At 56.5% G+C, this 23516-nt stretch overlaps 1 protein-coding gene and 4 non-coding genes across 5 annotated transcripts in view; 3 read left to right on the top strand and 2 right to left on the bottom strand.

The window, feature by feature from the left end:
* LOC142593927 (olfactory receptor 12D1-like) overlaps window positions 1–12893 on the top strand; it is a 35289-nt gene extending 22396 nt beyond the window's left edge. Inside the window, 3 exon segments of the mRNA XM_075714244.1 lie at window positions 2381–2565; window positions 12453–12745; window positions 12834–12893. Coding sequence (XP_075570359.1) covers window positions 2381–2565; window positions 12453–12745; window positions 12834–12893 — 538 coding nt within the window.
* Window positions 2008–2079, top strand: TRNAM-CAU (transfer RNA methionine (anticodon CAU)). The gene has a single exon. It is a non-coding gene; the product is annotated as a tRNA-Met (tRNA).
* TRNAL-CAG (transfer RNA leucine (anticodon CAG)) lies at window positions 5401–5483 on the top strand. Its single transcript has one exon. It is a non-coding gene; the product is annotated as a tRNA-Leu (tRNA).
* Window positions 12894–18618: 5725 nt separating the features above from the next.
* TRNAL-CAG (transfer RNA leucine (anticodon CAG)) lies at window positions 18619–18701 on the bottom strand. Its single transcript has one exon. It is a non-coding gene; the product is annotated as a tRNA-Leu (tRNA).
* Window positions 18702–22022: 3321 nt separating this feature from the next.
* TRNAM-CAU (transfer RNA methionine (anticodon CAU)) lies at window positions 22023–22094 on the bottom strand. The gene has a single exon. It is a non-coding gene; the product is annotated as a tRNA-Met (tRNA).
* Window positions 22095–23516: the final 1422 nt, after the last annotated feature.

Raw genomic sequence — 23516 nt, 5'->3', positions numbered from 1 at the left:
CTCACAAAGTGCCCCTCAGTTTAGGTCTCACAAAGGCAAACTGGTGTGGAGTAAGAGGCAAGTCGGGGGAAGAGAAGGCACCAGCTTCACCAGGTGGTGACTGTGCCATCAGGAGGCCATTCCCTGCCATCACAGCCCCTGATGGGTGGGATAGAAAAGAGCTGGAGGCTTCCCAGAGGGCTTCTTTCAGTTCCATGCCCAGCTGCTCCCAAGAGAGCGGCAGCAGAGAAGGGGCTGCTGGTAGCCTGCCTGGGTGTTGCAGCACCTTAAGGAAAAGGGAAGCCCTGAGGGGCCCATTCAGAGAGAGCCCAGAGAAAGAGAAGGAGAGAAAAGCCCGTTGCTGGTGCATGGTCTGATCCCCGCCGCAGCCATGCCACTGAGGGTGGCGGAAGCAGCGCAAGGTCAAAAGGTGCTCAGAGAGGTTGGAGGCATGGATGAAGAAGGAAAGGGGCAATGGAGAGAGCAGCTGGAGCTGAGCCAGGGACCTTTTGATCTGCAGCCCAATTCTCTGCCCCTGTGGCAGGCAAGGCTGCAGCCACACTCCCCACGCTCATACCTGCACCCACACCCCATCCCGCTTCTGCTTTTGTCTCGTCTGCCTGGTTGTTGCATGCTCTGACCTGTGGATGGGAGAGGGAACCAGCAAACACAAGCCCAGAAATGCAGGCGTCAGCAGTGCCACCTCATCCCTCGCCCTCACCAACAGGGTCTAAAACCTCAGGCTGCCCAGAGCCTTCCTGGGATGCCTTGCAGCATTTAAGACTGGCCAGCACCCAGTCCGGCTGGGCCAGCCCTGCCCTAGGCTGACTGGGAACCACCTCCACCCGCAGCAGTGTTGGGCAGGAAAGGAATGGCAGCAGGCACGGAGAGGCGGGGTTTCTCTGGCTCTTTGGCACCCCGCATGGTGGCGGGGGCAGCCCTCGGCTGGCGGGGAGCAGCAAGGGCAGGGCTGCGCCAGGAGGGAGCTGTGGGGGAGCGCAGCGCAGCGCAGCGCAGCGCAGCACGGGCAGGGCAATGCCCTCCGAGCCGGCGTGAAATGCAAGGCACTAACTGCTAAACAACTTGGCTAGAAGAACGAGCACTGCCTAGGACTATGCACTTTTGCCTCAGGGTCAATGTGACCCAAAGACCAAACCCAAACCGGTTCTCACTGGCCGAGAACATCCCATACAGATGACAAAACAGTAAAGAGATTTGTCTTCAAGAAACCCCCAGCCATATAACCACGGCCAGAACAGCAATTGACCTGAATCTAGTATAAACTCTCTCCACCTGCCCGGGACATTGGTTTAGAGCAATGGAGATAAACACCCCAGTGACCATACGTCCACACCACCTGCCGGGGAGAAGCACATACTGATTTTGCGAGCAATGGTAACTGATTAGCCCGCCCCTTAAGGTGAGTAATTTGATCCGTTGACACAACTGTGTTGTAAACATATATAAACCCTGCCATCCTCTAGATCGGGCTCCTCCATGCATTGGGCTGGGGCACCGCTATGCGCACAGCTACAATGGGAGAATTATTTCCATTGGCAATTCTATGCTGAGCGTCCTTGTCTCCCTCCTTGGCCAGCAAAGAACTGACTTGTATGCCAGACACAGTCGCGCAGCTCCCCCTGGGAGCTGGACTTCCGAGCTGGGTCGCAGCCCTCACGAGCTGGCTGGAGAGCAGCTCCTCTCCTCTCTGCCCCGCAAAGCAACAAGGCTGCCCCCGCGCTCCGGGGTTTCCTGAATTCAGCGCCTGCAGAGCCAGCTCGGGTGACCAAAGAGAAAGTCCCGATCCAGGGTTATGGGCAGGAGACGTGGGGAGAGGGACAAAGCAAGGCCCTTGCGCTTCGCGCCCCAGGCCCACTGCCACTGAGCTTTCCAGGGAGACATTTTTCCTGCCTGGGCAAGGGCACAGGATAGAGGAAGGGAAAGAGTCGTGAGCACGAGCGCTGGTGCTGGCAGGGCCAGGGAGCATCAGGCAGGGCTGTGGGAGGTCCCAGCAGAGGTGCTGGGGGGAGCAGAGTGGCGCAGCGGAAGCGTGCTGGGCCCATAACCCAGAGGTCGATGGATCGAAACCATCCTCTGCTAGTGCCATTTCCTTTTTCCGCCTCCCCTCCGCCTTTTTTCTTTTTTTTTTTTCCCCCTTCCCCCCTGCTCCTGACAGCTGCTGCCTCTCCCAGCAAGTTTTAACCCACACTGCTCTAGGTGTTGGGAGTGGAGGGGAGAGGGGGTGCTGCAGGGTGGCCTCTGTGAGAAGAGCTAAGAGGCTGTCCTGTGCCAGACACAGCTGGTTCCAGCTGCCTCCACATCACTGAGCCATCTGTGAAGTTTGTGGCATGGAGAGCAGCCATGATGGAGCTCCAGAATGAGCTGCTCCTTCCCTCGCCAGGCCGCGACATTTCAGTTGCCATGGCCCTTCAAAAACAATCGAGAGTGCCCTCTTCCAGAAGTCCTCTGTGTCTGAGCGCTTCCGTGGGCTGGCAGCAGGAAGACGGCATGGGTATCTGCAGGTGAGCTCCCGGCTACCTGAGTACCTGACGGGCCAGAAGCCAGAAGATGGCTTGGATGTTGACTGTGAGGTCACCTCTGGCTCTGCAGGCGATGGGCCATCCACAGGAATATTGCTTATGCTAGGTGCCCGTCTTCATTCCACAGTGGATACCGCTGCATGGTATATCTTTTATATCCAAAAACTTCTTGGTCCAAAGGAAGTGGAAAATCCATCAGAGGGAGATCTCTGTTTTCAACATGCAGGCGTGACGGCATCAAAAACGGCCGTCAGGCAATCACAAAGCAATATGGGAACCCATGGGGAACGGTGCTGTCAAAAGTTGCCTCTTCCCGTGTTTAGTGAGTGGGGGCTTCCTTGGCCTGATGTGCTTCTGGGTACACGGGTAGGGTTGGCTGGTCCTGGCAGGCAGCCACAGGTCTGCCTGAGAGCAGGTGGGTATGACGGGGTCAAGAAATGGCTGTCAGCCAATCACAGAGCAGTATGAAAACATCTTGCTTATGGTGTTTGATAAGAAAATGGCAGCTGAAAGACAATGGTGCCCCCCGTGTATGTACGGGAAGGTACGTCCTGGTCAGACGTACGTCATCATTCATCCGTGCTGGCGCGGGGATTCACCAAAGCAATCATCCACCACCCAAACCAGTAGCAGCACAGGGCAGATTTTAGCCCACGAACCGGCAGTGGGTAGAGTCCTGCAAGACAAATTACTTACGGGCATGCAGCATGGAACGTGGCAGATGCTGATATCCGACCAAGTTACGTAGAGCAAGAAACCTGGGCTAGAAATGATCCACCTGGCCTATTTGCACATTATACAATAGGAATAATAATCGTTACCCTAGCATTGCCTGCTTTTCACTCTCCGATTGCTGAGCTAATACTAGACAAGTGTACAAGTACATGGACAATATCCAGTGCCTAAGAAGAAATGCAGGCTGGTTGCTGGGCCTTTTTAATTCAACCAAAGGGCACATCATGCAACCACACGTTAGCCGGGACAGAGTGAATGTGCCGCCGTCTGGGGCAGGTGGAGACCTGTGTTAGCTCAGTATTACGCCCTATGGTATTCCCAGCGGGCACTGCGTCGGCTACGTATCGCAAGGTTTTGGTAGTGGAGGGGTTAGGGGGTGCTGCAGGGTGGCCTCTGTGAGAAGAGGTAAGGAGCTGCCCTGTGTCAGACACAGCCAGTTCCAGCTCCACGGTGCGCTCACCGCACGACACAGCCGAGCCATCATCAAAGTTTGCAGCCCCTCTGTGAAAACATGTTCCAGAAAGGGCAGAAGACACCAGACAGAGAGAGGAGGAAGGAAGAAACCGAGTGGGAAAGAGCAGAGGGAAGATGCATCCCGCTTGGGCGGGTAAGGGAGTCTGGTGTGAAGGAGCAAAGTTGAGCCTGCACACAGGGGAGAGGAAAGGCGCCGTTTTATGTTTGTCTTTTTGTTTCTCACTGCGTCAATCTGTTTTAATTGGCAAAAAATGTATTTCCCCCAGGTCGAGCCTGTTCTGCCCGCAACCGTTTTTGCTAAGCCCTGTCCCTGTGTTTATCTTGACACGCAAGCTTTGTCATCCTGTTTTCTATGCCTCACATACCACTGAAGGTGGGGAAAGGAGTGAGCAGCTGGGTGGGTGTTTGGCTGTTAGCTATGCTTACACCATCACAGGTACATACACACAAACGCACGTACGCTTGCATAGCACGCGCACAGCTGGCACAGGTATGAACGCAGGTGGGGAGCAGTGCCGTTGTGAGCACCCTCAGAACCACCACCAGCACTCACGCAGGCATGAAATAAGAGAGACGGCCTGATCCTTTTCTTCCTCTCTGGCTGCTTGGGAGTGGAGATCAGTATTGGACACACAGATGTCCTCCCTCCCTCCCTCCCTCCCTCTCTCTTCCTCCCTCCCTCCCATAAGCACACCAGCAGGTCCCTCGAACCCCACGCCATACCACCGGTCTGTGCAGAGTCCACGCCTGGAGCTCCGTCCCGGTTTGTCCAGTGTCCTGCTCCAACCCTGGGCAGTCCCGTGTAGCCAGTCACAAGCTGCCCGTTCAATTTCTGACCACCAGCTCTCATTCTCTGGCCATTGCAGGAACGTCCTTGTGGGCACTGGGAAGCCTCTATGAGACGCCCGCAAAGCATTGTCTTCTCCCACCTAAGCAAGCCTTGCGTCCCCAGGCTCTCATAGAATCACAGAATCATAGAATCGTTTAGGTTGAAAAAGACCTTTAAGATCATCCAGTCCAACCATTAACCTACACTACCAAGTCCACACTAAACCAATCAAGGGTAGACTAGACTAAACCATGTCCCGAAGTGCCACATCTACCCGTTTTTTGAACACTGCCAGGGATGGTTTATCGTCGCCTTTCCTTGGTTCTTGTCCTTTCTGCTCTCTTCTGCTTTCTCCTACCGTTCTGGGCACTGGGGTTCTATGTGGGGTTTGTGTTAGCACAGTATTTACAGACTCCCACTCTGTCAATAGCAGTGCTCCAAGCTGGTGGAGTTAGGAAGAGGGGGATGGTGACCGCGCATGCTCTGTTCCCTACTGAAATGCCCACCCTGACACCATCTTGCCGTCACACTGCCTACGTCCAGAGCTGAAAACCATTGCTTTGCCCTTGACGGGATGTTGGCATGTGCAGAGCCACCATTTGCTGACGGTTCCTTTGCTTGCCGCCATGAAGGAGTGCCTTGGCCTTGTGAGATGCTGCCCGTGTGCTGGGTAGTGGGTGGTCTGACATGCCCGGAGGTGCTGTGGTCGCCTGTCAGCAGCCCGTGGTGGGATCAGGGCAAGGGTGCTCCCAGGAGCCAGCTCCCCCTGCAGCAGCGCCAGGAGGAGGCTGGCGGCAGCAGCAGCAGCAGCAGTGGCGGCAGCAGCAGCAGCAGGAGGAGGAGGTCAGGATGGCCGAGCGGTCTAAGGCGCTGCATTCAGGTTGCAGTCTCCCTGGGAGACGTGGGTTCGAGTCCCACTCCTGACAGGCCACCTCTCTCTTGGTGGCCTCCTGCATGGCTTCTCTCTCTTGGCCTCCTTCCCCCTCTTAGGTGGAGGCCCCTTGCCCCTCTGGGGTCACTCCTCCGCCTGCTGACCAGGTCTTGTTGTAAGTCCCAGTTCCTGTCAACGAGGACAAAGCTCACGCTCTGCATGCCTCTTGCCTAAAAAATGTTGCTCTTTGGACTTCCTTCAAACATTCGCCAGCAAAGTCCTCTCTCCCTGCTTCCAGAACCACCTTCCGCTTTGAAGGCATTTCAGGGAGTGAGAGTGCCTCCGCCTGCATTGCATCATCAAGCAGGCTCACACCAAATGATCAGTGCTTTGTCCTTTTGGGTCCTAAAATACCTTGAGGACAGGCACTTCACAGCCTCTCTGGAGCCCTGTTCCCATGCTTACGCACCCTCAGGGCGATCCTTTTTACCCGTGTAGCCGGTCACAAGCTGCCTGTTCAATTTCTGACCACCAGCTCTCATCCTCCGGCCATTGCGGGAACGGCCTTGTGGGCACTGGGAGGCCTCTATGAGATGCCCGCAAAGCATTGTCTTCTCCCACCTAAGCAAGCCTTGCGTCCCCAGGCTCTCCTCATGAGGCCAAAGCCCCTGGCCCCTGACCAGGGATCCTAGGGATCCTCTGCCGAACTTGCTCCGGTTTATCGTCGCCTTTCCTTGGTTCTTCCCCTTTCTTGGAGACTGGGGCAACTTTCCCCTCTCATTAGTCACCAGGGAGATCCCCTGCCCTCTGCTCCTCAAGCTGGAGAGCCCCTGAGATGCATCCTTCCCTCTTTCGGGCCCAGTGGCACGTTCTACAGGTGCCGATCCAGGATGTGGCGTTGACCAGCAGGATTTCAAGCCAGAAAGTTTCCCTGAACTGCCAGTTCCTCACCAGCAAACATGGACAGCACCAGTGGGAAGAGGGGCGGGTGGGAGTAAAGGCCCACCAGTAAGAGGCCAGCAGGCACATCGCATCGCTCCAACACTGCTGACGCCATCCCAGCACAGGTTGCATGAGCGCTGGTGGCATTTTTCAGAAGCTCCACGGTCAGGAAGTGTGAGCCACAGAAGAGGTTTTCCCGTGGACACAGGAAGAGGAAGAGGGGACACGCACAAGGTGGTATCAGAGCATGCCGGAGCACGTGGTGATTGAGGGAGATGCTGCGGGAGCTGGGTTTGTTCAGCCTGGAGAAGAGAATGTGAGGGGGCACCCGAGTGCAGTCCTCCGCTGTGTGAAGGTGGCTCTCTGGCTTGCCAAGGCCTACCCTCAGCCAGAAAGACCTCGGGAGCGCAGGACCCAGGAGTGGCCTGGCCTCCTGTGTGGGCCAGCCTGGCCTGAGCTGCAGCTCCCAGGTGCTGGGGAGCTCTGGGACATCTCTGGCTCCCAGTGAAGCCTGTAAGGCGGGCGCAAAGCATCCTCCCCGCAGTGTCCCGCAGGGAGGAGCAGCATCGGAGGCTCCTGTGGTACGAGCAGTTACCATGACCTTGGGGAAGCAAAGAGGTCGGGGGCAAAAGCAGACCCAGCCAGGGCAGTGCTGCCAGGAAGGAAACCAAGGACAAAATGCCCTGAGCAAGGAAGCTGCCTGCACTGGCCCAGAATCCTTTCTCCTCAAGTGCTGGGTGAGACCAGCAGAGCCCCAGGAGCACCCTCCATTGCTTGGAGAGACGCTGTCTCAGCCCCAGAAGGGACATCCGTCCTCCTGCAGCGCCACAGCATCTGCATGGGAAAGGGCTGCCCCTTTTCCTCTGCTCAAGCCCCAGCACGGGGGTCCCTCCACCTCGCTGCAAGACCTTCAGCTCTTGCCGCTCCCAGACGCTCCTCCCACCCTGCTGGGTCCTGCAGATCCCAGGGATGGATGAGGAAAGCCCTCAGCAATGCTGCTTCTCCGGGACACGCTCTCAGAGTTGTGACTCTGTAGAGATCTAACCCTTCTCCAGCGACTGGGTGTTGTTTCTCATGCCCTCTCTGAATGTAACCTACCATTTGGCATCTTAGGCTTGCGCATGGCACCATGGTCTGTCCGGTGGGTTCAGAAGTACCGGATGCCAGCCCCGTGCTTCAGGCAATCCAAAGGTTCCAGGTGGCTGTGTCCTCAGTGTCCCAGGCTAAGTCTGCGATCCCGTAGGGTGTCCCCACGTATGTTTCCTCCCGTCAGGCTGCTGGGAGGAAGGGCCCTGCTCTCAACACACAGACTCAAACCTTGGCACAAGGAGGATAGCAGCAGTGCAGCTTTTCCCCGCCGTGTGCGTGGACCCTTCTTGGGCAGGCAGTGTGGCGGTCCCAGGGCATGAGGGAAAGCTCCCTCAGGCCACCAGTGAAATGTAGCTCTCTGAGTTTGGAGCAGCCTCGGGAGAGAAAACGGCGTTCTCACTGAGGCGGTGAGCCCCGCTTTGGGGCAGAAGGGGCCAGCGTGTCCTGGAAGAAAGGACACGGGTTGGAGGTCAGCCAGGACTGTCCCAGCAGAGGAAGGCAGTCCAGCTCGTGCAACCCATAACAAGCTGCTTTGGGTCCTTCTGCCAGCTCTTCCCTCTGTTGAACGTCTGGGTAAGTGTGTCTGGGTAAAGGCTGCTTAGTATGAGCTACAAGGTGAGAAACAGGAGAGGCAATAACTTACCCAGGCAGATTGACAGGCTGTCCAACACAGGGGTGAAGGGAGGCAGCAGCAGAGACCACAAGTGCAAGCATCGAACCACCGATGGCTGGGTCGTGAATGTACTCTGTGAGGTGCAGTGCTGAAGACGTTCTGCTGGAAACTTCATAACCAGGTCTAAGTATGCGAAAGCAAGATTCTCACAAGTTATCAGCCTGGGTCTTGTAAGAGAGGGCATGCCCTGCTTGTGCAAAGAGCTCTGCCACTCCCTTGAAAGTCCCTTTGAGTAGAGAGTGCCCGCTGGACCCGGAGGAAGGCTGCACATGGTGACGGCCAAGGAGACGGAGAGAGTGCCAGGCTCAGCCGGGAGCATATGGCTCGGCAAGGGTGGCCACAGGGGAAAGACAGCATCTGTCCAGCAGGTCCCATGGTGTAATGGTGAGCACCCTGGACTCTGAATCCAGTGATCTGAGATTCAGATCTCAGTGGGACCTCCAGCTTTTGGCTCCCTCCGGCTTTCCTCAGCATGTTTACACGGTAACAGCCTTGCTCTTGGGTCAACTGTTTAATGCACGCCGATCTTCCTTCCTTTCCTGCGCTCCCAGCCCTGGGACTGGCAACCGTTTCCCATCTTTGAACGGCACTCACAGAAAAACAGGGTTACCGTGTGTGCGCCATTGCCTTTATTTCCACCCCTGACCATTGCTCTCTCCATTTCTCTGAGGATTTTCTGTCTCTCTTTTGCCCGCTCGTTCATTTTTGATCCTCTGCTGTCACCTAGGGAGCTCGACCCACAGCCGGCAGTGCTCCATGCTTGTGGGTACAATTCATGCCATGGGAGAGGGCTCATTCTCCCTCTTCCTTGCAGAGCACGTGGCCAGCTGAGGGGGGAGGAGGAGAACAAACCACCACAAGTCTCCAGCTATGCTGCACAAAGTCTTTAATGAGAAGGAGGAAATGCGGTGGCGCAGAACAGAGACCAAGAAACTCATCTGCAGGGTTCAGGGAGGCACAGAGCATGGCCCATTTCCCAACAACGAGCTCCACACAAAGCGCTTGCCTTTTCCCATTCTGCTCTACCTGGTGGCAATCCCAGCCCACCAAGAGCAGTCCCTAACTCCGGCACCCTGCCCGCATCAGCAGGAGGTTCAGCAAAGCAGCAGAGAACGAGCCCTTTCTCGAGCAGTGCAGAGCAGAGCCAGAGGAGGCATGGCGAGGCCTGCTGTACAGCGAGGAGCAGTGTGCACAGGTGCCTCCCGCCAGGTGGGAAGAGGACACCCAGCCCGTCTGGAGCAGTAGGCACGCTCCTGCTGCAAAGTCCCCGTCTTCCTTTCTGCTCCAAAGGGGATGATCCGCCGGCTTCAGCAGTTGAGGCTGCAGCGCGGGGGAGGCAGACACAGCCCTGCCCCCCCCAGACCAAGGGAGCCCCCAGAAGAGATGGGAACCCCGCCGACGCTGAGGGAGCTCCCAACAGCAGCTGACAGGGAGGATCCCACGGCTGTGCTCTGAGGGAAAGAGGTGAGGATGGGGCCCGGCAGGGTCACCACCACCGGGGAGGCCTCGATGGCCACTGTCGAGTCAGCGCAGCGGGCGACACAGGGCTCGCTGCAGCTGCTTGCAAGTGGGGTTGGGCCAGAGGGGCCACAGGGGCGTGGAAGACAGGGTCTGAAGCAAGACATCTCTCGGTGAGGGAGGCAAAGCTGAAACACAGAGCAGGCAGGGAGCACAAACCTCAGTATCAGTCTCTCTTTCTTTTCCCTAGCTCTCCCAGTGGACACTCTTTCTTTTAAGAACAGGCACTGTGCCCACAGCTCCCACAGCCCTCCTTGTGCCCTCTGAGCTGCACAGCGCAGGAAGGCTGACCCACTTTTGGGACAGGACCCAGCACAGTGGATTTAAAGCACCTGTGGAAAGACCGATCATACCCCCATCTCCAGAAGGAGCATTGCTGCATTGAAGAAGGCGCTGGATGCACTTGGCCATTTGGTTAGAGACCATCTGCCTAAGGCAGCAATTCTGGTGGCAGAGCTTCCTGCACCTAAGCCCCATTGACCTCTTTCTGCTTCAGAGAGTCCCCCTCTTCCCAGCTCTCCCCAGCCACCATGTTCAAATGGGAAAGAGGTGACAGCCCTTGAACATTTCCATTGCAGGGCCAAGCTGAGGCAGCCCAAGTATCAACCTGAGTAGCCACCGTGACAGCAGTTCAGCCCGCAGGGAGAGATGGAGCGGACTCAGGCTTACCTCGTTCCTCGAGGAAAGGGAAGCAAGAGAGGGCGATACAGAGCCTGGAGCCGCGCAGGCTTTTATACTGTGTCCCAGAGCCCTGGGGGGGGCCACAAGCATTCCTTGCTCATGAAGCATCTAAACACCTAGTAGCTGCCGCTTGCAAGGCCTCGCTGGCAATTAAGCCTTTGCCTCTTTCATCTGAAATGTTGTACTCCCTTTTCAATACTATCGAACGTTGAAATGATTCATCTATGTCCCAGTTTCAAAAGGCCAAGTAACTCCGAGGTCTCAGGCTAGCTGTGCAGAGATTTTAAGTAGGTTTTCCACTGTATGGATTGCCTTTGTCACTTTGCCCTCTTCACGGTGAGCTTGTCCATGAATCATGGTGACATTCAACCATGAAGGGCACCTCAAGTCAGCTCTCAAGAGCTTTCAGCACAGGTCCTCAGGCTAACCCGGAGAGACATTTCTCCCCACGGGTAGTCATAGACACACACAAGACTGTGGGTAAGTTCAGGCAGAAGGTCAAGACTGCACAATCCCATATGGGAGAAGAGACGCAACTCTCCAGGGATGTGGCCAAGCTCAGTGGCAAGGAGAGACCATGGTGGGCTGGAGGGAAGCCCCCTGCAGGCAGGAGTGATGGCCACAAGGACCTTGCTTATTCTCATCAGGCTCTACCACAGTCTGGTTTTGTGACCAAAGAGATGCCCGCATCCTTACCTGAAAGAGACCCACACCCAAACTGGCCTGTTTTGCTCAGCAAGTTCATCTCAGACGCCAGAGGCGTGGATGCCCTGCTTTTCACGAGAGGTGCAGGGAAGGGAGCCAGAAGTTCACGGCCTTTTTTCCTGGCTCAGGGATGGGGTGGCCCATTCCATGCATTTCAAGCTACAAAGGGACGTTGGATCAGTCTCCCAGAGAACCTGGGAGTCATCATGATGCGGAAGAGTTGGGAAAAACCCTGAACTCCAGGCAAACATGAGTCATCGTGCTGTGGACTTCAGTGGACACGGTGCCCTGGTCTCAGGCGTGCCACGGATAACAGAGCTTATAGCCCCAATGTGCCGCTTTCCTCAAGGGCATTTCCACAGGTCTTTCCTCAGCTACCATTCCCAAAACAGCTGGTACTTCTGTGCAATCTCGTGCCGCTGCTGCCTTCCAAGGCCTTGCCTTTCAGTGGCTCCTCAGGGGCCCATGAGACCCAGTGCGCCCCAGAATAATGTGGGATGGCTGGTACTGCTGGAGGTTCTCTGGGCCAACCTCCTGCTCCGAGCAGACCAAGCTTCCCAGTTGCCTCAGAAGGCTCCTGTCGACTTCTGAACACTGCCACTGTCGGAGAGGTCCCTGTCTCTTGAGCAGCTCGTCCAGGTCCACACCGTGCCCCCGTCACTTCTTTTCCCACCACAATTTCCCTTGCTGCAACTTGTGATTGTTGCCTCTTGCCCTTTTGCAGTGCACCTCTCAGGAGAGTCTGGCTCCATCTGCCTGTGTCCTAGCACAGCTTGGCCACTGCAAATCCCGCAGGCAGCCTTCACTCCTAATCCTGCTGTTTACCTCCCGTCCACCTCCAGAGCTTAACCCATAACCCTGGAATCTTCTCACCAGTGCTGGCACTCTCACTGTCCTCTCCTGGGAGGCTCAGCTGTGAGAGCTCCTGGCTGGTTGGGTGGGGACCAGGCCTCAAGCCCCTGCTCAGGTGAAAGCATGCCTGTTTGGTGGATACATGCTTAGAGTGGGTCATCTTGAAAGCTCCTTTCCAACACAAGCTCACTGATGAAAGGTGAGGGGAAAGGACTGTTGCCCTTCCCTTGGCACTGCAGACGCCACACCTGGATTGGTGTGCCCCATTTTGGTTTGATGCAAGCTGAAGTTTCCTGGCCAGCAGCTCACACACACAGACACAGACACACACACAAACGCACAGCCCCGCAAAAAGAGGAGAGCACAGTCACACAGAAATGGGCTAGGAAAGAGTGTAATGAAAAAAAGCATCACCTTCTTGTTCCTCATTTGTCTGGAAAGGGTTTCCAGGATGGGTTGCTCCTTCCCCTTCCCAGGGATCAAGGTGAGGCTGGCCAGCCTGCAGTTCCCCAGGTCCTGCTTCATGCCCTTCTGGAAGAGACGAGTGACGTTGACTTCCTCCAGGCCTCAGGAACCTCTGCCAGTTGCCGTCACCTTTCAAAGACAATCCAGAGTTTCCTCTTCCAGAAGCCCTCCTTGTCCGAGTGCTTCACGAGCTGGCAGCAGGAAGACGGCATGGGTATCTGCAGGTGAGCTCCCTGCTACCTGAGTACCTGACTGGCCAGAAGCCAGGAGATGGCTTGGATGTTGACTGTGAGGTCGCGTCTGGCTCCACAGGCCATCTGCAGGAACACGGCTTGCGCTCGGCGCTTGTGTTCCTGATGAGCAGCAGCACGCACATTTTGGGCTATGTGCTTGTGAGTTCCCTTCTACCCCATTGCCTGCTGGGCCAGCAGCAGGCGTGTGGCTTGCGTTTTGATTTTAAGGTCACTTCTGTCTCTGTAGCTGCTGGGACGGAGTAGGCTCCTGGCAGCACTAGGTGCTTGTGAGGTCACTTGTGCCTGAACACCTGGTAGGAAAGAAGGAGGCACGTGGCTTGTTTGATGATTGCAAGGTCACTGGTACCAGGGTGGCAGATGGGCCAGTGAGAGGAAAATTCCAGGCAAGTGAAGAACTGCAGTCTCCCAACAGCTGCAGGAGGTTGTGGCAGGATGGAGCCAGACCCTCCGGAGAGGTGCACCGCGAAAGGGCAAGACCAACACTAACAAGTTGCAACAAGAGAAATGCCGGCCGCCTTTGTGGGAGAAGTGACAGGGAGCACGGTGCAGCCCTGGAAAAGCTGCCCAAGAAACAGTGACCTCTCCGACAGTGGATGGGGCAAGGCCCAGAGCTTCCTGAGGCGTCTGGGACGTTTAGTCTGCCTGGAGCAGGAAGTCATCCCTGAGGACCTCCACAGGTCCCTTCTCAAGAGGTGACCCTTCATTATTCTGGGGTGCACTGAGTCTCATGGCCCTTGATCGGCCACTGGAAGGCAGCAGCAGCACGAAATTCCATAGAAGCACACCAGTTGTCTCGGGAATGGTGCTACAATGCGCCCTTGAAAAACGCAGCACTCTGGGAGGAATGAGGCTATGAGCTCGGTTATCCCTGGCACGCCTGAGGCTGGGGCACCGTGTCCACTGAAGTCCACAGCACGATGACTCATGCTTGCCTGGAGGTCCGGGTTTTTCCCAACTCTTCCACAACACAATGACTCCTAGGTGCTCTGGGAGGCTGATCCAATGGCAAAGGCTTAATCACGATGCCTTGGCAAGAGGCAATTACTAGGTGTTTAGATGCTTCATGAGCAAGGAATGCTTGTGGCCTCCCCGGGGCTCAGGGATACAGCATAAAAGCCTGTGAAGCTCCACACTCTGCATCCTCGTCCTCTTGCCTCCGTTTTCTTCAGGAACGAGGTAAGCCTGAGTCCGCTCCATCTCTCCCTGCGGGCTGAACTGCTGTCACGGTGGCTACTCAGGTTGATACTTGGGCTGCCTCAGCTTGGCCCTGCAATGGAAATGTTCAAGGGCTGTCACCTCTTTCCCATTTGAACATGGCGGCTGGGGAGAGCTGGGAAGAGGGAGGTTCTTTCAAGCAGAAGGGGATCAATGGGGCTTAGGTGCAGGAAGCTCTGCCACCAGAATTTCTGGCTTTAGGCAGATGGTCTCTAACCAAATGGCCAAGTGCATCCAGCGCCTTCTTCAATGCAGCAATGCTCCTTCTGGAGATGGGGGTATGATTGGTCTTTCCACAGGTGCTTTAAATCCACTGTGCTGGGTCCTGTCCCAAAAGTGGGTCAGCCTTCCTGCGCTGTGCAGCTCAGAGGGCACAAGGAGGGCTGTGGGAGCTGTGGGCACAGTGCCTGTTCTTAAAAGAGAGTGTCCACTGGGAGAGCTGAGGAAAAGAAAGAGAGACTGATACTGAGGTTTGTGCTCCCTGCCTGCTCTGTGTTTCAGCTTTGCCTCCCTCACCGAGAGATGTCTTGCTTCAGACCCTGTCTTCCACGCCCCTGTGGCCCCTCTGGCCCAACCCCACTTGCAAGCAGCTGCAGCGAGCCCTGTGTCGCCCGCTGCGCTGACTCGACAGTGGCCATCGAGGCCTCCCCGGTGGTGGTGACCCTGCCGGGCCCCATCCTCACCTCTTTCCCTCAGAGCACAGCCGTGGGATCCTCCCTGTCAGCTGCTGTTGGGAGCTCCCTCAGCGTCGGCGGGGTTCCCATCTCTTCTGGGGGCTCCCTTGGTCTGGGGGGGGCAGGGCTGTGTCTGCCTCCCCCGCGCTGCAGCCTCAACTGCTGAAGCCGGCGGATCATCCCCTTTGGAGCAGAAAGGAAGACGGGGACTTTGCAGCAGGAGCGTGCCTACTGCTCCAGACGGGCTGGGTGTCCTCTTCCCACCTGGCGGGAGGCACCTGTGCACACTGCTCCTCGCTGTACAGCAGGCCTCGCCATGCCTCCTCTGGCTCTGCTCTGCACTGCTCGAGAAAGGGCTCGTTCTCTGCTGCTTTGCTGAACCTCCTGCTGATGCGGGCAGGGTGCCGGAGTTAGGGACTGCTCTTGGTGGGCTGGGATTGCCACCAGGTAGAGCAGAATGGGAAAAGGCAAGCGCTTTGTGTGGAGCTCGTTGTTGGGAAATGGGCCATGCTCTGTGCCTCCCTGAACCCTGCAGATGAGTTTCTTGGTCTCTGTTCTGCGCCACCGCATTTCCTCCTTCTCATTAAAGACTTTGTGCAGCATAGCTGGAGACTTGTGGTGGTTTGTTCTCCTCCTCCCCCCTCAGCTGGCCACGTGCTCTGCAAGGAAGAGGGAGAATGAGCCCTCTCCCATGGCATGAATTGTACCCACAAGCATGGAGCACTGCCGGCTGTGGGTCGAGCTCCCTAGGTGACAGCAGAGGATCAAAAATGAACGAGCGGGCAAAAGAGAGACAGAAAATCCTCAGAGAAATGGAGAGAGCAATGGTCAGGGGTGGAAATAAAGGCAATGGCGCACACACGGTAACCCTGTTTTTCTGTGAGTGCCGTTCAAAGATGGGAAACGGTTGCCAGTCCCAGGGCTGGGAGCGCAGGAAAGGAAGGAAGATCGGCGTGCATTAAACAGTTGACCCAAGAGCAAGGCTGTTACCGTGTAAACATGCTGAGGAAAGCCGGAGGGAGCCAAAAGCTGGAGGTCCCACTGAGATCTGAATCTCAGATCACTGGATTCAGAGTCCAGGGTGCTCACCATTACACCATGGGACCTGCTGGACAGATGCTGTCTTTCCCCTGTGGCCACCCTTGCCGAGCCATATGCTCCCGGCTGAGCCTGGCACTCTCTCCGTCTCCTTGGCCGTCACCATGTGCAGCCTTCCTCCGGGTCCAGCGGGCACTCTCTACTCAAAGGGACTTTCAAGGGAGTGGCAGAGCTCTTTGCACAAGCAGGGCATGCCCTCTCTTACAAGACCCAGGCTGATAACTTGTGAGAATCTTGCTTTCGCATACTTAGACCTGGTTATGAAGTTTCCAGCAGAACGTCTTCAGCACTGCACCTCACAGAGTACATTCACGACCCAGCCATCGGTGGTTCGATGCTTGCACTTGTGGTCTCTGCTGCTGCCTCCCTTCACCCCTGTGTTGGACAGCCTGTCAATCTGCCTGGGTAAGTTATTGCCTCTCCTGTTTCTCACCTTGTAGCTCATACTAAGCAGCCTTTACCCAGACACACTTACCCAGACGTTCAACAGAGGGAAGAGCTGGCAGAAGGACCCAAAGCAGCTTGTTATGGGTTGCACGAGCTGGACTGCCTTCCTCTGCTGGGACAGTCCTGGCTGACCTCCAACCCGTGTCCTTTCTTCCAGGACACGCTGGCCCCTTCTGCCCCAAAGCGGGGCTCACCGCCTCAGTGAGAACGCCATTTTCTCTCCCGAGGCTGCTCCAAACTCAGAGAGCTACATTTCACTGGTGGCCTGAGGGAGCTTTCCCTCATGCCCTGGGACCGCCACACTGCCTGCCCAAGAAGGGTCCACGCACACGGCGGGGAAAAGCTGCACTGCTGCTATCCTCCTTGTGCCAAGGTTTGAGTCTGTGTGTTGAGAGCAGGGCCCTTCCTCCCAGCAGCCTGACGGGAGGAAACATACGTGGGGACACCCTACGGGATCGCAGACTTAGCCCGGGACACTGAGGACACAGCCACCTGGAACCTTTGGATTGCCTGAAGCACGGGGCTGGCATCCGGTACTTCTGAACCCACCGGACAGACCATGGTGCCATGCGCAAGCCTAAGATGCCAAATGGTAGGTTACATTCAGAGAGGGCATGAGAAACAACACCCAGTCGCTGGAGAAGGGTTAGATCTCTACAGAGTCACAACTCTGAAAGCGTGTCCCGGAGAAGCAGCATTGCTGAGGGCTTTCCTCATCCATCCCTGGGATCTGCAGGACCCAGCAGGGTGGGAGGAGCGTCTGGGAGCGGCAAGAGCTGAAGGTCTTGCAGCGAGGTGGAGGGACCCCCGTGCTGGGGCTTGAGCAGAGGAAAAGGGGCAGCCCTTTCCCATGCAGATGCTGTGGCGCTGCAGGAGGACGGATGTCCCTTCTGGGGCTGAGACAGCGTCTCTCCAAGCAATGGAGGGTGCTCCTGGGGCTCTGCTGGTCTCACCCAGCACTTGAGGAGAAAGGATTCTGGGCCAGTGCAGGCAGCTTCCTTGCTCAGGGCATTTTGTCCTTGGTTTCCTTCCTGGCAGCACTGCCCTGGCTGGGTCTGCTTTTGCCCCCGACCTCTTTGCTTCCCCAAGGTCATGGTAACTGCTCGTACCACAGGAGCCTCCGATGCTGCTCCTCCCTGCGGGACACTGCGGGGAGGATGCTTTGCGCCCACCTTACAGGCTTCACTGGGAGCCAGAGATGTCCCAGAGCTCCCCAGCACCTGGGAGCTGCAGCTCAGGCCAGGCTGGCCCACACAGGAGGCCAGGCCACTCCTGGGTCCTGCGCTCCCGAGGTCTTTCTGGCTGAGGGTAGGCCTTGGCAAGCCAGAGAGCCACCTTCACACAGCGGAGGACTGCACTCGGGTGCCCCCTCACATTCTCTTCTCCAGGCTGAACAAACCCAGCTCCCGCAGCATCTCCCTCAATCACCACGTGCTCCGGCATGCTCTGATACCACCTTGTGCGTGTCCCCTCTTCCTCTTCCTGTGTCCACGGGAAAACCTCTTCTGTGGCTCACACTTCCTGACCGTGGAGCTTCTGAAAAATGCCACCAGCGCTCATGCAACCTGTGCTGGGATGGCGTCAGCAGTGTTGGAGCGATGCGATGTGCCTGCTGGCCTCTTACTGGTGGGCCTTTACTCCCACCCGCCCCTCTTCCCACTGGTGCTGTCCATGTTTGCTGGTGAGGAACTGGCAGTTCAGGGAAACTTTCTGGCTTGAAATCCTGCTGGTCAACGCCACATCCTGGATCGGCACCTGTAGAACGTGCCACTGGGCCCGAAAGAGGGAAGGATGCATCTCAGGGGCTCTCCAGCTTGAGGAGCAGAGGGCAGGGGATCTCCCTGGTGACTAATGAGAGGGGAAAGTTGCCCCAGTCTCCAAGAAAGGGGAAGAACCAAGGAAAGGCGACGATAAACCGGAGCAAGTTCGGCAGAGGATCCCTAGGATCCCTGGTCAGGGGCCAGGGGCTTTGGCCTCATGAGGAGAGCCTGGGGACGCAAGGCTTGCTTAGGTGGGAGAAGACAATGCTTTGCGGGCATCTCATAGAGGCCTCCCAGTGCCCACAAGGCCGTTCCCGCAATGGCCGGAGGATGAGAGCTGGTGGTCAGAAATTGAACAGGCAGCTTGTGACCGGCTACACGGGTAAAAAGGATTGCCCTGAGGGTGCGTAAGCATGGGAACAGGGCTCCAGAGAGGCTGTGAAGTGCCTGTCCTCAAGGTATTTTAGGACCCAAAAGGACAAAGCACTGATCATTTGGTGTGAGCCTGCTTGATGATGCAATGCAGGCGGAGGCACTCTCACTCCCTGAAATGCCTTCAAAGCGGAAGGTGGTTCTGGAAGCAGGGAGAGAGGACTTTGCTGGCGAATGTTTGAAGGAAGTCCAAAGAGCAACATTTTTTAGGCAAGAGGCATGCAGAGCGTGAGCTTTGTCCTCGTTGACAGGAACTGGGACTTACAACAAGACCTGGTCAGCAGGCGGAGGAGTGACCCCAGAGGGGCAAGGGGCCTCCACCTAAGAGGGGGAAGGAGGCCAAGAGAGAGAAGCCATGCAGGAGGCCACCAAGAGAGAGGTGGCCTGTCAGGAGTGGGACTCGAACCCACGTCTCCCAGGGAGACTGCAACCTGAATGCAGCGCCTTAGACCGCTCGGCCATCCTGACCTCCTCCTCCTGCTGCTGCTGCTGCCGCCACTGCTGCTGCTGCTGCTGCCGCCAGCCTCCTCCTGGCGCTGCTGCAGGGGGAGCTGGCTCCTGGGAGCACCCTTGCCCTGATCCCACCACGGGCTGCTGACAGGCGACCACAGCACCTCCGGGCACGTCAGACCACCCACTACCCAGCACACGGGCAGCATCTCACAAGGCCAAGGCACTCCTTCATGGCGGCAAGCAAAGGAACCGTCAGCAAATGGTGGCTCTGCACATGCCAACATCCCGTCAAGGGCAAAGCAATGGTTTTCAGCTCTGGACGTAGGCAGTGTGACGGCAAGATGGTGTCAGGGTGGGCATTCCAGTAGGGAACAGAGCATGCGCGGTCACCATCCCCCTCTTCCTAACTCCACCAGCTTGGAGCACTGCTATTGACAGAGTGGGAGTCTGTAAATACTGTGCTAACACAAACCCCACATAGAACCCCAGTGCCCAGAACGGTAGGAGAAAGCAGAAGAGAGCAGAAAGGACAAGAACCAAGGAAAGGCGACGATAAACCATCCCTGGCAGTGTTCAAAAAACGGGTAGATGTGGCACTTCGGGACATGGTTTAGTCTAGTCTACCCTTGATTGGTTTAGTGTGGACTTGGTAGTGTAGGTTAATGGTTGGACTGGATGATCTTAAAGGTCTTTTTCAACCTAAACGATTCTATGATTCTGTGATTCTATAAGAGCCTGGGGACACAAGGCTTGCTTAGGTGGGAGAAGACAATGCTTTGCGGGCGTCTCATAGAGGCTTCCCAGTGCCCACAAGGACGTTCCTGCAATGGCCAGAGAATGAGAGCTGGTGGTCAGAAATTGAACGGGCAGCTTGTGACTGGCTACACGGGACTGCCCAGGGTTGGAGCAGGACACTGGACAAACCGGGACGGAGCTCCAGGCGTGGACTCTGCACAGACCGGTGGTATGGCGTGGGGTTCGAGGGACCTGCTGGTGTGCTTATGGGAGGGAGGGAGGAAGAGAGAGGGAGGGAGGGAGGGAGGGAGGACATCTGTGTGTCCAATACTGATCTCCACTCCCAAGCAGCCAGAGAGGAAGAAAAGGATCAGGCCGTCTCTCTTATTTCATGCCTGCGTGAGTGCTGGTGGTGGTTCTGAGGGTGCTCACAACGGCACTGCTCCCCACCTGCGTTCATACCTGTGCCAGCTGTGCGCGTGCTATGCAAGCGTACGTGCGTTTGTGTGTATGTACCTGTGATGGTGTAAGCATAGCTAACAGCCAAACACCCACCCAGCTGCTCACTCCTTTCCCCACCTTCAGTGGTATGTGAGGCATAGAAAACAGGATGACAAAGCTTGCGTGTCAAGATAAACACAGGGACAGGGCTTAGCAAAAACGGTTGCGGGCAGAACAGGCTCGACCTGGGGGAAATACATTTTTTGCCAATTAAAACAGATTGACGCAGTGAGAAACAAAAAGACAAACATAAAACGGCGCCTTTCCTCTCCCCTGTGTGCAGGCTCAACTTTGCTCCTTCACACCAGACTCCCTTACCCGCCCAAGCGGGATGCATCTTCCCTCTGCTCTTTCCCACTCGGTTTCTTCCTTCCTCCTCTCTCCGTCTGGTGTCTTCTGCCCTTTCTGGAACATGTTTTCACAGAGGGGCTGCAAACTTTGATGATGGCTCGGCTGTGTCGTGCGGTGAGCGCACCGTGGAGCTGGAACTGGCTGTGTCTGACACAGGGCAGCTCCTTACCTCTTCTCACAGAGGCCACCCTGCAGCACCCCCTAACCCCTCCACTACCAAAACCTTGCGATACGTAGCCGACGCAGTGCCCACTGGGAATACCATAGGGCGTAACACTGAGCTAACACAGGTCTCCACCTGCCCCAGACGGCGGCACATTCACTCTGTCCCGGCTAACGTGTGGTTGCATGATGTGCCCTTTGGTTGAATTAAAAAGGCCCAGCAACCAGCCTACATTTCTTCTTAGGCACTGGATATTGTCCATGTACTTGTACACTTGTCTAGTATTAGCTCAGCAATCGGAGAGTGAAAAGCAGGCAATGCTAGGGTAACGATTATTATTCCTATTGTATAATGTGCAAATAGGCCAGGTGGATCATTTCTAGCCCAGGTTTCTTGCTCTACGTAACTTGGTCGGATATCAGCATCTGCCACGTTCCATGCTGCATGCCCGTAAGTAATTTGTCTTGCACGACTCTACCCACTGCCGGTTCGTGGGCTAAAATCTGCCCTGTGCTGCTACTGGTTTGGGTGGTGGATGATTGCTTTGGTGAATCCCCGCGCCAGCACGGATGAATGATGACGTACGTCTGACCAGGACGTACCTTCCCGTACATACACGGGGGGCACCATTGTCTTTCAGCTGCCATTTTCTTATCAAACACCATAAGCAAGATGTTTTCATACTGCTCTGTGATTGGCTGACAGCCATTTCTTGACCCCGTCATACCCACCTGCTCTCAGGCAGACCTGTGGCTGCCTGCCAGGACCAGCCAACCCTACCCGTGTACCCAGAAGCACATCAGGCCAAGGAAGCCCCCACTCACTAAACACGGGAAGAGGCAACTTTTGACAGCACCGTTCCCCATGGGTTCCCATATTGCTTTGTGATTGCCTGACGGCCATTTTTGATGCCGTCACGCCTGCATGTTGAAAACAGAGATCTCCCTCTGATGGATTTTCCACTTCCTTTGGACCAAGAAGTTTTTGGATATAAAAGATATACCATGCAGCGGTATCCACTGTGGAATGAAGACGGGCACCTAGCATAAGCAATATTCCTGTGGATGGCCCATCGCCTGCAGAGCCAGAGGTGACCTCACAGTCAACATCCAAGCCATCTTCTGGCTTCTGGCCCGTCAGGTACTCAGGTAGCCGGGAGCTCACCTGCAGATACCCATGCCGTCTTCCTGCTGCCAGCCCACGGAAGCGCTCAGACACAGAGGACTTCTGGAAGAGGGCACTCTCGATTGTTTTTGAAGGGCCATGGCAACTGAAATGTCGCGGCCTGGCGAGGGAAGGAGCAGCTCATTCTGGAGCTCCATCATGGCTGCTCTCCATGCCACAAACTTCACAGATGGCTCAGTGATGTGGAGGCAGCTGGAACCAGCTGTGTCTGGCACAGGACAGCCTCTTAGCTCTTCTCACAGAGGCCACCCTGCAGCACCCCCTCTCCCCTCCACTCCCAACACCTAGAGCAGTGTGGGTTAAAACTTGCTGGGAGAGGCAGCAGCTGTCAGGAGCAGGGGGGAAGGGGGAAAAAAAAAAAAGAGAAAAGGCGGAGGGGAGGCGGAAAAAGGAAATGGCACTAGCAGAGGATGGTTTCGATCCATCGACCTCTGGGTTATGGGCCCAGCACGCTTCCGCTGCGCCACTCTGCTCCCCCCAGCACCTCTGCTGGGACCTCCCACAGCCCTGCCTGATGCTCCCTGGCCCTGCCAGCACCAGCGCTCGTGCTCACGACTCTTTCCCTTCCTCTATCCTGTGCCCTTGCCCAGGCAGGAAAAATGTCTCCCTGGAAAGCTCAGTGGCAGTGGGCCTGGGGCGCGAAGCGCAAGGGCCTTGCTTTGTCCCTCTCCCCACGTCTCCTGCCCATAACCCTGGATCGGGACTTTCTCTTTGGTCACCCGAGCTGGCTCTGCAGGCGCTGAATTCAGGAAACCCCGGAGCGCGGGGGCAGCCTTGTTGCTTTGCGGGGCAGAGAGGAGAGGAGCTGCTCTCCAGCCAGCTCGTGAGGGCTGCGACCCAGCTCGGAAGTCCAGCTCCCAGGGGGAGCTGCGCGACTGTGTCTGGCATACAAGTCAGTTCTTTGCTGGCCAAGGAGGGAGACAAGGACGCTCAGCATAGAATTGCCAATGGAAATAATTCTCCCATTGTAGCTGTGCGCATAGCGGTGCCCCAGCCCAATGCATGGAGGAGCCCGATCTAGAGGATGGCAGGGTTTATATATGTTTACAACACAGTTGTGTCAACGGATCAAATTACTCACCTTAAGGGGCGGGCTAATCAGTTACCATTGCTCGCAAAATCAGTATGTGCTTCTCCCCGGCAGGTGGTGTGGACGTATGGTCACTGGGGTGTTTATCTCCATTGCTCTAAACCAATGTCCCGGGCAGGTGGAGAGAGTTTATACTAGATTCAGGTCAATTGCTGTTCTGGCCGTGGTTATATGGCTGGGGGTTTCTTGAAGACAAATCTCTTTACTGTTTTGTCATCTGTATGGGATGTTCTCGGCCAGTGAGAACCGGTTTGGGTTTGGTCTTTGGGTCACATTGACCCTGAGGCAAAAGTGCATAGTCCTAGGCAGTGCTCGTTCTTCTAGCCAAGTTGTTTAGCAGTTAGTGCCTTGCATTTCACGCCGGCTCGGAGGGCATTGCCCTGCCCGTGCTGCGCTGCGCTGCGCTGCGCTCCCCCACAGCTCCCTCCTGGCGCAGCCCTGCCCTTGCTGCTCCCCGCCAGCCGAGGGCTGCCCCCGCCACCATGCGGGGTGCCAAAGAGCCAGAGAAACCCCGCCTCTCCGTGCCTGCTGCCATTCCTTTCCTGCCCAACACTGCTGCGGGTGGAGGTGGTTCCCAGTCAGCCTAGGGCAGGGCTGGCCCAGCCGGACTGGGTGCTGGCCAGTCTTAAATGCTGCAAGGCATCCCAGGAAGGCTCTGGGCAGCCTGAGGTTTTAGACCCTGTTGGTGAGGGCGAGGGATGAGGTGGCACTGCTGACGCCTGCATTTCTGGGCTTGTGTTTGCTGGTTCCCTCTCCCATCCACAGGTCAGAGCATGCAACAACCAGGCAGACGAGACAAAAGCAG

This window comes from Pelecanus crispus, chromosome 7, assembly GCF_030463565.1.
Source record: "Pelecanus crispus isolate bPelCri1 chromosome 7, bPelCri1.pri, whole genome shotgun sequence".
Lineage (NCBI taxonomy): Eukaryota > Metazoa > Chordata > Aves > Pelecaniformes > Pelecanidae > Pelecanus > Pelecanus crispus.
This window is presented reverse-complemented; position numbering and strand designations above follow the sequence as displayed.